This window comes from Pleurodeles waltl, chromosome 7, assembly GCF_031143425.1.
Source record: "Pleurodeles waltl isolate 20211129_DDA chromosome 7, aPleWal1.hap1.20221129, whole genome shotgun sequence".
In the NCBI taxonomy this organism is placed as follows: Eukaryota; Metazoa; Chordata; class Amphibia; order Caudata; family Salamandridae; genus Pleurodeles; species Pleurodeles waltl.
This window is the reverse complement of record NC_090446.1, coordinates 113,504,783-113,518,263: the sequence shown is the minus strand read 5'-3', so window position 1 is coordinate 113,518,263 and position 13,481 is coordinate 113,504,783. Positions and strand designations below refer to the sequence as shown.

Here is a 13,481-nt window from a genome sequence, read left to right as displayed (position 1 = left end):
CTCACCACCATTCCACGCATCCACAGAACGACCGCGGGAGCAGATCGTCATGCCACCTCACCGCCAAGACATGAAAAACTCTTCCTATCCACCTGCGACAGACAAAGGACCTTCTAACCTTCAGGAGACACCCCAAAACCTGGCTGTTCAAGCAGTAGCAGCACCCCCCCCCCCAGCGCCTTAAGACCCTCACGGATGAGTAGTGCGCTTTACAAATGCTATGATTGGTTGATTGATTGATAGTATGGGGTCTAATGTAGAGTGTCTGCAAACTTCAGAGACAGGGAGCTTCTTCATCACTATCATACAATCCCAATATCTGGCCTAACAAAGTCATTCTGCACTCATCAGGAGGTGGGATTTCTCTATCACTAACAAATATCCCTCTCACCAGGACCGAAAGCAATGTGTCTGCACAATTCAGAGGTAGAGAGCTTCTCTATCACTAATATATCGGCTGTAGCACTGGGGTCTAATGTAGTGATTCTGCAATCCTCAGAGGCGGGAAGATTCTCTATCACTAAAAAATCCCCTGCAGCATAAGGGTCTAATTCAGTGTGTCTGCACACATTAGAAGTAAGAAGCTTTTCTGTCACGAACAAACCATCCTAATCCCAGTCGGTGGAGTTAAGCAAAATTGTAGGCCACCCTGTGGAATGCAGTGAGGGGCCACTGAGGCTCCCATATCTCACTGAAATGCATATGCCTTAAACTCAAGTGGGGCACCTGGAAGCACGAGGGCCCTGTGTACCGAAAGGATCTTCTTTATTCCCCTGTACTCATCCTGACGCAGTAAATATGTACTCGTCAGAGGATGGGAACTTATCTATCACTAACAAATATTCTTCTCACCAAGACCGAATGACATGTGTCTGCACAGCTCAAAAAGAGAAAGAACTTTTCTAACACTATTATATCATCTGTAGCTTAAAGACTGTGTCCTACAGATATAATAACTCTTCTATCATGAACAGACCATTTCTGGCACCAGAGCCTAAAGCTTCTGTATCACTAAAAAAACATCCATAGCATCACCTCTTAATGCAGTGCTTTTGCATGCTTCACTGGCAGGGAGGTTCTTTATCACTACCAAATCATCCACAGAATAACCTCCCAATGCAGTGTCTGTCTACATTTCAGATGCAAGCAGTTTCTCTATCACTAACAAACCTTCCACAAGACTGAAGTCTGGTGCAGTGTGAATCCACTTCTCATGGACAGGGAGTTTGTCTGTCACTAATGAAGCATCTAGAGCATCAGTATTGGACCTGGCCCTCTCTGCAGGATCACCCCCCAAATCTTTACCTTTTCCTTCCACTTTTTTGTTGAATGTGTTTTTGTTGGCCTTAGGGCTCCGTGCATATTTAATTTACTTGTAAGTCCCTTGTTGAGTGGTACATCATATACTCAGGGCCGGTAAATTGAATGCTACCAGTGGGCCTGTAGCACTTATTGGGCCACCCACTTAAGAAGCCCTCTAAAACATTTACCAGGCCCCTCATTGCAGTCTGAATGCAGTGTCACACTGCCATGTTGACTTGGCATTCAAAACCTCCTTGCCAAGCCTTAACCTTCCCTTTTATTACATATCGGTCACACCTAAGGTAGGCCATACCTATCCCATAGGGCAGAGTGCTATATAATTAAAAGGTAGGGCATGTACATTTGTTTTACATGTCCTGGTAGTGAAAAACTCCCAAATTCATTTTTCACTACTGTGAGGCCTATCGCCCCACAGGATAATAGTGGGGATTCCTTATAACATTTAATAATCTGTAATTCCTAAATCAGATGAGGTACATATATCATGTTTGGTACCTGTGAAATTGTAGTGATAAAACCCTCTTTAATGGTAAAGTCGAATTTATCATTACAATTTTGGAAATGCCACTTTTAGAAAGTTTGCATTTTCCTGCCCTTAGCCCTCAGTGTCTGTAGCCTGTCCTGAGTGACATGACTGGGGTAGCTGGCAGTTACACTTTGTGAATGCCTCACAGACAGTAACACAATAGTGGGATTAGGTGTGCCTCAGTGGGCCATCAACTGGCAGGATGGGGGGGCAGAGCTGAGCACAGCCCTACTTGCACCTGGATTGGGTGTGTCCTGTTTCCTCACAATAGGCCCAATAATCCTGTATTGTCAATGCAGCCAGCCAGGGCAGGGTAGGCAGGAAACTCCCAGAACTTCAAAGATCTTCCCAGAAACTTCTCCCGCATTCTAGGAGCCGGACACAAAGGTATAAAACTAGGACTTTCTCAGAGCCACACTTCATTTCACTACTGGACCTGTGGAAGGACTCTCATAGGACTGCCTGCTGCTGTGGCCTGCTGTGCACTCTCCCACATTCCTGCTGTACCTGTAAGGACTGCTTTGCTTTCTGAAGTCTGCCATGAACTCTCTGAGCCCAGCCGTGCTGTTAAGCTCTACATCTCTACCTTGCGCTCAGAATTCACTCCAAGGGCTAGTTCGCTGGCCTTCTGTTCAGAGCCACAGGGACATAACAAGCTCCCACTATCTTGAAGCCGCACCTGGACCCAGCATGAGTGAGTCCTGAACCCCCAAGAGGTCTCCATCCGCTCTTGGGCCCTTGGTGGTGGGGTCTAAGGTACCCATATGGCCATTTTCCAAGCCTCAGGACAGACAAAATTTGCCCAAAAAGAGCTCTGAGAACCAGGAAGAGACTGGGACCAACCTGCTCACCTATCCACCCGAGGTGTATTGCCAGCCGGATAGAATTTGCAGCTTCTCCTGCTATGTTCTTCTCCACAGCAGCAAATCCGTTTCAGCAGTCCTTCGCCAAAAGGGTATCCAATCTTGTGGAACTGTCTTCGGCTACAGCTGTTTGCTTCGTCCCACTGGAGATTTTTGACTTCCATTTCAGTGACTAAGTCCAAAGGTAAAAATCTTTACCGCGGCTTCGCTCCATGGCCATCCTACAATGATGTTTCCTCCTTGGACACTCCTGCAGTCTTACCCCGCTGAACTACTTCTTTCCCAGACATTTTTCTCTCAAAAGCCCAAAGGCAAGCACTGATCGGGCCCAACCACTTCATGATTACAAACCACGCTCCATCGCAGTGGGCCTTAACTTTCAACTTTGACCCAGTCTCCGTCAACCATATGACGGCGGTCGGTGCTTTTATGTTTTAGGCACAATGTTGAACCTTAAACTTAAAAAATTCATAACTCTGTTTCAACTGATTGGATTTTTGTTATTTTGGTGTCAAATACTTGATTACAATTTTCTCTATGTTTTGTAAATTGTTTTGGGATTTTTCTTGCGTTGTGTTTTTACTTTATTTCTGTTTTTGTGCTGCATAAATACTTCACACATTGCCTTTGCTTTTCGTGCCAAGTTACCCAGGGTTAAGCACAGGTCAATTTAGTGACTTTTTATGGTTCATCCTGCAAGGGATTGTGGCTGTTGCTTGACCAGGGCTCAGACCCCAATCAACTAACAACTGAATTTCTCACAATCAACTACTAATACAGAGTGTTAATACATATCAGGTGCAAGCAGCTTCTCTATTATTAGAATACCATTGCCAGCACCAGGGATTAAACCATGAAGAGTTCAGCTGTCAGAGCTCAGGGTTGAGTGCTGTTTCTTTGCATTTGTCTAAAGCAGATCCATTTAACTGTGAATGTCTCTGAGTTAGTGCATGAATTGCAGAAAACATGAATCATAATCAGTGAGCAGTCATCGCCTCTCATGGTTTCCAAACTTTGCAGTCCGCAGCTTATGCTCTATCTCAGAGAAATTTCCAGTTAATGCTGCACAAAATAGTGAGCATAATTATGAGCCCCTTATGCCGCCATTGCGTCACTTTTTGTGATGCAATAGTGGCCACACCTTTAAATCATATCTATGAGGCAACGAAAAGCCACTTTGGGTGGCTTTGAATGGTCTCATAGATATGGAGTAAGGCAAAGGCAGCACAAATCACTGTGTTGCCTTACTCTGCATTAGGGATGCATTTCATGAGCATTGTGGTGGGTGTTCCCATGCAACACCCATGGGTTTTGATGCATCCCCGGATTTACAAGACCTTGTAAACATGAGGATGCGCCAAAACCTTATGTAGCCACTGGGGGAGGCACCATGAGGAGAAATATCTGCAGCACACATAGAAAGAGGAAAAGGCCTCCCAGGATTGTTTTTGTGCAGGAAGGTGCCTCTTCAGGATTGTTTTTGTGCAGGAAGGTACACCTTCCTGCACAAAAACAATCCTGCCTACAATGCGGACCCCCCTGCACCATGGTGCAAGAGTGCCTGTGTTACTGCTAGGCCGCCAAAATGGTGCCAGCTCAGTGGGAAAGGAGAGGAATACACTGTATTGCATTGATACATTGCATTCCTGCCCTGTGACAAAAGGCCATAAATATGGGCCTAGGTGCTTAGCTCTGGGCTTAGTCAATGCATCTGTTCATGATACAGATCCAGTGCCCAATGCATTGTGTCTGTACATCCTAACAGAAGGCTACAGTGTGAGAGGGGTTTTCTTTTGCTAACAAACCATAGATAGTGATGAGAGCACACACCAGAGGTCAGTAGCTTCTATATCAGCTACATACCATCCACAAAGTCTAAAGCAGCGGGACTGCACTCCTCAGTGCTACAATCTCTTTTACAGCTCTTTTCAAAAGGCCAGTGCAAGCATTGAGTCTCTGCAACCTATTTGTGTGACGAGTCACTGTCAGATGTTACAGAGTTAGTAGGCGGTTTACTGACTCCTGCATCAGCTCACGACCCTTCTTCCACCCTGTGATTGATGCACATGCACTTTTCAACAGTATCTGCATGTTTTCTTCTGTTTTCTGCTATTAACTTTGTATTTCTATATCCCCCAGTGGTTCGCAGAGCTCTGAAGTGGTTGCAAGGTGACATGTTGGTCCTGTACAACTGATGATGTTCTGTTTTTTCAGCAAAGCCCATCTTTGTGATTCAGCCACAGAACACAGAAGTGCTCATTGGGGAAAGCATCACGTTAGAATGTGGAGTTTCGGGTCACCCACGCCCCCGCATTGTGTGGACCTCAGACGCAGGCTCCCCACTCAATGAGAATGCCCGCTTCACCTTCACTCCCTCAGGAGGGTTGTACATACAGAACGTCACCTTCTCCGATCAAGCACAGTACAACTGCAACGCGAGCAACAGCGAGGGCTCAATTCAGGCTTCGGCACATATCATCGTACAAGGTAAAAGTTGAATAGCCAAGTACCTGGCTGAACCTCATGTGCCAGAAATCTGAGGGGCATATTTATGATGCCCCTAGCTCCACCTTGTGGCACATTTGCGTCTTTTTTTTAAAAACGCAATTGTGATGTTAGGGTGGAATTTCCCAAGCGCCATATTTACAAAGTGGCGCAATGCAAGCATTGCGCCACTTTGTAAACGCTTACGCCACATTATGCCAGCTCCAGGCATAGGCCCTCATTCTGATAATGGCGGTTTGGCCCGCCATGCTGGCAGTGGCGGCTGAAGCTGCAAAGTTTCCGCCCGCCGGCTCACAGAAAAGTTCATTATCTGCCCGGCGGGGTTCCGGGGTCGCTGTCGGTCAGTGTTTTGACCGCCAACATGAATGGTTGTTTCCGCCGTGTACATAATGACCACCATAATGTATGCAAGGGGGGCGTTCCCACATAGAGAGGCCCAGAAAAATGGCGCAGTGAAATTTACTAGATTTTACTATGTCATTAATCGTGCCTGCCTAAGGTAGGCGTTAAGATGACGCTTCCATTGAAAACAATGTTTCTCCCTGTGCTTTACTGCATTAGCGCCATAATTTATTATGCTAATCCAGCAACGCGCCATAAATTATGACACTAATGTGGACACGACTGCCATGTTGCACCGTATTGTAAATACGGCACACACATGGTGTCATTAGAGGGATCCAATGGGGCACTAGAAAAGTTGCGCCAGTCTTCCATAAATATGCCCCTGAGTGTTTGGGATGCATTTGGTTCGGTTTGGGCACAACTGGTGTAACAAATGGTTTTGAGAAAGTGCAGCTTCAGAAATTAAAGATGTTCACTTGTGCATAACAAGAAGAAATCTATGGGGCAGATTTGAGGAAAGTGGCGCTGCACTAAGTGCAGCGCCACTTACCTTGCACCTCTTAGCACCCCCTCTACCGCCACCATGTGTGCGCCGTATTTAAAACACTGTGCACCATGGCGCAGGGTTGGGGGAAATAACATAATTTTTATTGACGCTATTGATGTACTCTGCAGGAGTAGCACCAACATTTTGGCACTACTCCTGCAGAGTACATAGGAGGCCATTCTAAATAATGGAAGCCCCCGTTTAACGCCTGTTCCAAGCAGGCGTTAAAAGTGCCGGAAAAAATGACTCAAGAAGATCTCTTAGATTTCCTTGCGGCATTTTTTCAGCCCCCCTAACAGGAGAACGCCTCTTGCATACATTATGCCTGGCACAGGCATAATGTGGCGTAAGGGTTTACAAAGTGGCACAATGCACGCATAGCGCCACTTTGTAAATATGGCGTGAGGAAAAGGCCACTTTATCACCGCCTTAGCGTAAAAAAAAAGACTCTATGGCGGCGCTAAGGTGGAGCTAGGGGCACTTAAATATGCCCCCTAGAGGCTTCCAGTACCACCTGCTAAGACGCCCGGACTGTGCACCTATTAGTATGTCGAGTTTCTGGGCGCCCAGGGACAGTTGTAGGATAAACAGCAATAAAAGGGGTAGGATCTTTATATGAAGCAATAGTGCAACCACATGTTTGTGGCCCATCACCCATGCTCCTTAATGTCTTAAGACAATTCAATAAACGTATAATTACATAGAACATTCCTGTACCAACTGAAGATGAATAGGGGGTGCATGCAACCCCAATAATAAGGAAGAATTATATACACATGTCCAAAGCATGTTCAAAGCCGTAGAAACACATGACACTAGCAAAGGCTCATTCTTTTTGCACGGAGTGACATGTCAAGGTGTACCAGGAAATGCAAATCGGAGATCAGCACAATGTGGGATAAGGGAAATGAAATAGTGCTAATGTGAGCAACCAGCTTATATACACAAACCTCAGTGCACATCCGCACATGCTGCCATAAGCGTAAACGTGACAGGTGTGGTCAGAAATACCACTCTTCGGCACAATGCATGGATTAAGAAAAGTCCCTTAGACAACTAAACAAACAGTAAGGTAGAACATGACCCATAAAAAACCATGACTGACGAAAGAAGACCCTGGCAGGGGTTCAAAATTGCACTTCATTGGAGACTCTAATTACATCATTGACACCATTCCAACCATGATGTCCTTCTATTGTAAACTTGGGGTTTAGAACCACTAAGCAATCGTGGGAAATAAATCAGAAAGTCCGATTCCTAATCATTTCCTCTATGTCTGATTACTTCTCAACCAACATTTGCTCATCATGCGGTTCCAACCCCCCGAAAAGCTGGAATTTTAATAATACAGAAAAAAATGTTTGCTAAATATCGATTTATTTCAGAAAATGTTCGTTTATGAACAATCCAAATGCGTTCAAACCTCCAAATTATTTGGAACCCCAACATTATATTGCTTATCAGTGTAATGTGTTTTTAAACTTCTATGCAACTTTTATAACATTTCATACTAAATGCCGATTTTTTCTCAGTTAGTCAAATCATTTTTCAAAATGTTTCCTACAAATTCCACTTTTCTAAAACTTCTATATATCATTTATAGCCAACATCTTCCGTTACTGCCTCAAGGATTCCCTGGAGAAGAAATGTACTATTTTTGTAAACGCATAAATGTCACCCGTCCATATTAATAGTGAAGTATTTGAGAATAAATTGTGTGATATACGCTTTTCGTGGCTGAAAAAAATACTGCAAAAGGTGAACATTCACTTTCCAGAAGTGTTAAGAATATTTAGGCAAATATAATTTTCATTAATTTAATAAATAACGTTTCACTGTGGGCTTTTGCTTAGCCACAGATTTCGTTTGTACCTTGATTCCGCGCCCTCGGTGGAGGTTGCAGAGAGGGTGTGATGTATAGTTAGCTACCGTCAAAGTTGTCTTCTTGTCTTCTGTCTTCTTTGGAACACATTTTTCTCCTGTTTTTCTTTATTGTCATAATGCTGAAATGTATTTTGTAACAATAAAAATTGGCACTAAAATTGCTTATGTTCTGATTTCAAAGATGTGCCCCGGTTTCTTGTGGTTCCCACTGATCAGGAGGTGACAGAAGGCCAGGACGTGGAATTTCAATGCTCTGCAGAAGGAAACCCACCACCAGGGATTGCGTGGACCAAAGCAGGTGGGACTGATGTGCTATCCTGTCTTCTGACACCTGCTATGCCCATTCTAGGATGGAGGTGTACCTGGCCTCGATTTGCTGCTCCATGCTGAGGAGGGTGGAGGTGTATGCTGTTCTCTGTCCCGTGCTCCATACATGGGTCAGGTTAAATGTGTATCTTGGCCTTGGCATGCTTCTCGCATTAGACGATTGAGAGGTATGGGCTGCAGGATATGGGACACTGTATGTGGTGATCAGTGGTGGCATTGCTCGTTAGCCACTGGTACAGAGGGAGAAGGTGCACTTGCTGTAGGTATGTAAAATGACTGTGCCACAGCTGTAGGTAGGGATAAGAAGGATTCATGATTTTGGTCCCTATATCCTGGAATTATTGCCTGATCGTGGTCTACCATATTATAATCTTCTTCCAGTTGTTGATCTTTTGACAGTAAAGAGCATTGTCCATAAGGAGCTACACACTGCACTGGATGTGTAGTGTGCAGTGATGATGTCAGAGACTTTTTTTTTGCAGTTTTATATTCATTTTTTCTTGTTTATAGGATTATGATCTTGCTGTTAAGATGACATCCCTTTTTTACTGTCCTATAACGCAAAATGTCTGACTTTGCATATTAAAAAGCAATGACGTAAATGTAATATAAAAAAAAGAACGATTCATGCTGACTGGAGGGAAATCCTAACATAAGTCCACTCCTAGAAGCCCTTTGCACAAGCTGATGGCGCCCCCTTGGTGCTGCTCAGCCTACTGTCGACATACTGGAGGTCTACCTATGGCTGTACCAATGTTGTTTTTTGTTTCCCTTCGCAGCCTTGGCGTCACTTCTCCTCATCTGTTCCTCAATACACTCGTTCCTTTGGAAAGGCAGTCTCTGCCCCTGCCTGCACTCTAAAAACACCATGTTGGGTGTCGCAGGTTTTTTTAAGGCAGTAACATCCCATCATTTCTTGCTTGTCCTCTGAGAACATATCCAGTGGTTCCCAAACATTTGTCTTCTGTGAACCCCCACTTTATCATTACTGGAACTTGGGGCCCCCCACAGAATCATTATTGGAATGCGGGGACCCCCTACTGATCCATTACTGAAAGCTCGGGACCTAATGTGTTAATATTATTTAATTTTCTAAGCAGTTGCAGACCCTCTGAGGAGGCGTCGTGGACCCCCAGGGGTCCCCAGACCACAGGCTGGGAACCACTGAATGTTATGACTATATCTCCTGACTACTACATCTCCCCAACTACATCGACTGTAAAATTGTGGGTTACTACATCCATGAGGTCTACACCATCAAAGTAAATATTGTTTTTGGAGTCTGGGTGATTAATAAAAATATTTATGATGTTCATTTAAATTTGATTAAATAACGTTTAGTAAGAGTTATTCATAAAATATAAATTAAACTACTTAAAAAATGAAGGCAATTAAATTATGTAAAGTATTAAATAAAGAATACGAGTTTGGTAGGGCTTCCACCCCATCACCTAAAAATGTGATTTTACACTTATTAAAAATGTAATTTAATTTCAATTTGATTAATTCCTTTTGGTAACACCGTTATTAATTAAAATCAAAGTACATCCAAGTAAATTGAGAATTTAAAGTATTTAACAAAAATAATTTTGTGGGATTTAATTATATTTTTGGAAAATAAAAACGAATATGATGAAGTCACTAAACAATACACTAAATATAGTACAGACATTTAAATATTAGGGAAAAAAATAATTACAAATTAATTAAATATTTTAGACTGTAAGGCTAGGTCATGCACAATAATTAAAAAGATCACTTAAACAGCACAAAAGATACAGGGGTTACAACTGGGAAAAAAAATAAGAATATAAATGGAGAGAGACTCAGTGTCAAATAGTATGCTAACTCCATGTAATAGAATAATATCTTGACCACTTTCTGAATAAAATGGGCTCAGTGGAATCCCTGAAAGTCCTTTAGGAAGCCATCAACACCAGTACTTTAGAGTACGGGCTATATTTCCTAGATCAAAACATTCAAGAAACAAACGATTGCATTCCTCTAGGCTCACCTTCTGGTAGAGCTTGAATATAGGTGATCCAAGGGCAGAAGTGTTAGCAATGAAGGGCACCCAGATTACTTCTCACAGCAAAGTACCTCTGGTTTGCATCCCAGAGCACAGTTTATGAACATGGGAACAAAGCTGGGACACTTCTTTATTATTTGACTAGGAACGATGATAACTTTAGGCATGTGTATGAGATTTGAAAAGCTATATGGTACTAGGTGATAGAAAAACACAAAGGCCCATATTTATACTTTTTTAGCGCCGCATTTGCATCAAAAAATGACGCAAATGCGGTGCTAAAAAAGTATAAATATGGGCCAAAGTGTCTGAGCATTCGCCTCCTTCTACACCAATCTGTATAGTAGAGTGGAAGGTGTGAACCACAGAGAACTGACCTCTGTGTTTGCTAATATGTCTCTCCCCATAAAATGCAGGGAGATAAGAAAAGGTTAGACTTTGAGATCTAAGAGGCCATGCTGTAAGAGCTTAAGAGGTGGGAGAGGTGATTTTGTGTATTTTAACAAGGAAGGCTCATGGCCCCACTAGTTTTCAGGCAGAATCCAGGAGCTCTGGTTCTAAGGGTGCAGTAGGTACTTGCTGCACCCCCAGATAAGGAAGATGTTCAGGCAGATAATGGAAACCGAGGCTTTTCGGTCAGTTTCCATTTTATGCAGCATTAGCTGCTTGTTCCAAGGCAGTTAAATGTCAATGTCAGTCACAACTGGTGTAGGGACAAAGTAGCGGGGGAGGAGGGGCACAAAACAGAAACAGAAATAAACATACCTGCCCATCCCCTCATCGCCGAATTCCCACATCCCTGCATCACTGCTCGTTAGGCACAGGCTCCCAGCCTGCCCTGTGGCCAATCCTTAAACTGCTCTCATGCTGCTGGCAGCATGAGAACAATGTCAGGATTGGCCTGAGCACCCTTGATTTGCACTCCCAGGACGACTCGGAGCCTGTCCATGCTGTCTCCAACCTGGCAACACAGTTCAGGTTGGAGAGAGTTCAGTGCACAATTGGGTTTGACCTTCCTGCAACGACCGGCGAAACTCACATGCGCACTGAGGAGAGTGCATACTACTGGCCCGCCCACTTGGAAAATAAAATGATAATAAACATGGTATATGATAGTTTTATTTATCAAGTTCTGCAGCTGCTGGCAGGGGGGCGACACTCCTCTGCATAGCAGAGGAGCCGCTGCTAGTCAATGGTAATTAAGAAAAGCACAGAAAACAGTTTATAACAAACCAATACACATTTGCTTGTCACATATATCTATATTATATATGGACAACAGATTTGTGTCACTCATGAGATTGGGTACTATGTACAATAAATAAATGAGACACATGAAAGGCACCCCTGCAAAATAAAGTTTCTGTTTAAAGTTTACAAATATAAAAAAATAGGCTAATTTTCATTTGGGTCTTTTAATTCTGGAATGTGGTAGCAACCAAATTTCGAAGCATGTTGAGAAAACAAATAAAAACTCATTTATTTTACCCTTGTGTGCAAACATTGCTAAAACCACTCTAGTTTGTAAATGGCCTTTCTTAAATTCTCTGTTTTTTTGGTAAAAACCAGCACAACATATTAATATATTTAGGAGTATTGCAATGTAATGTACCTTGGAACGACTTTGTGACCACACAATGTCATGGACTAACATTTCATTCACCACCTTGCTCCCCACTTGCAGATTTTTGCTCATTTGCTGCACACCCTTGCTCAATACTATCAGGCTTTTCAAAACTTCTATAATGTTAGTGAGTTGATGCCGTGCGCCAGCACCCCAAGTCAGAAAATTGTTCATGCACCACTGGTTGAACCCATTTGTCGTCTCTGTTTCCACTGAATACCACATCTGATTCATATGTTCATATGAGAGACTGAAGATGGGATCTTTCGGCCTGATCTTAGTGAGGCTTTCATCATAGTTTCGATGAAACCAGAAAAAAACAGGCAACCAATGCTCCTCATATAGGTCCATCTCCTTGATCAATATAGAAACAAAACTTTTTGCCAACGTTGTGGCGGTTGCTTTTACTTATTCATTTGCTGATCCATTGGGACCAGAGCAGGTTTACACCTGGCAGGTCCACTAAAACTAATCTCAGATGCATTCATAATTCATTGGCCCTAGCCCCATGCTTACAAGCACTGCTGGTTGACTTTGAGAAGGCTGTTTGAGATATTATCCAGGATTGGGTCTGGTGCCCTCTGCAAGCCTCATATCTATTCGCTGTATACACAACCACACATTAGAATCCCAGGTTCTTTCACATGCTTTACTGATCGAGATGGGCACCCAAATGGGGAAGCAGCTGTTCCCTCTTTTATTTGCAAGAACAATTGAACTCCTGTCCAAGTGGCTGCAAAAGGATGACTTCACCTGATGCTTTTGTTGGTAGGAGGGGCTAGAAGATTACCTATCGCTTCTTGTAGATGATCCCAAGGTCTTTCTTAGTTGGCCAAGTGATTCTGTTATCCGGGTAATAAAGATCTCAAAACAGTTTGTGCAGACCTCAGGACTAAATATAAACAGGTCTACCACCAGTGGCGGTTTCTTCTCAAGGTCGGGAGAGCGTAGCCCCCTGCCAGCTGCGAACTGAGGAAAAAATAGATTGGCAATGAAAAGATTTCATTGCCATTTTATTTTTTCCGGTGCAGCGCGCACCAGCCCAGTGACATGCTGGGTGTGTCCTCTGCTGCCGGCAGCAGAGGACTGCCTCTGCTTCTGGCAGAAGAGGACAAGAGCAGTGGTTGGACTGGATGCTGAAAGTGCGCATGCCACTTTGACCGGCTGCTTTGTCCCAGCCAAAGTGACATGCGCACTTTGAAGCTCTCCACCCAGCTGTCTTAGGAAAGCTGGGTGGAGACCAAGCACAGGCCTCTAGGGCCCGAAGGAGTATCCAGCCAGGCTGCTCCATCCAATCCAGGTGCTGCTTTCATACTGATTAACAGCATGAGAGCAGTGTCTGGATTGGTTAGGGGTGCTCTTCGTCTAGCAGAGAGAAGAAGAACAAGGAGGAGGACACGCAGCCCGTGGGTGAGTGCCTTTTTTTAAATGTGTAATCCATGTATGTGTGTAATGCATGTGTGTGTAATGCATATAATGGTAGTAGTTGTGTTTATTTTATTGTTAGT

General features: G+C 43.6%; 1 protein-coding gene across 1 annotated transcript in view; it reads left to right on the top strand.

Annotated features, from left to right (window-relative positions):
- Positions 1 to 13,481, top strand: part of LOC138303797 (peroxidasin homolog) — a 193,013-nt gene that overhangs the window by 105,325 nt on the left and 74,207 nt on the right. The window contains exons 10-11 of the mRNA XM_069243211.1: positions 4,927 to 5,199; positions 8,175 to 8,291. Of these exons, the coding sequence (XP_069099312.1) occupies positions 4,927 to 5,199; positions 8,175 to 8,291 (390 nt within the window). The remainder of the gene's footprint in view (positions 1 to 4,926; positions 5,200 to 8,174; positions 8,292 to 13,481) is intronic.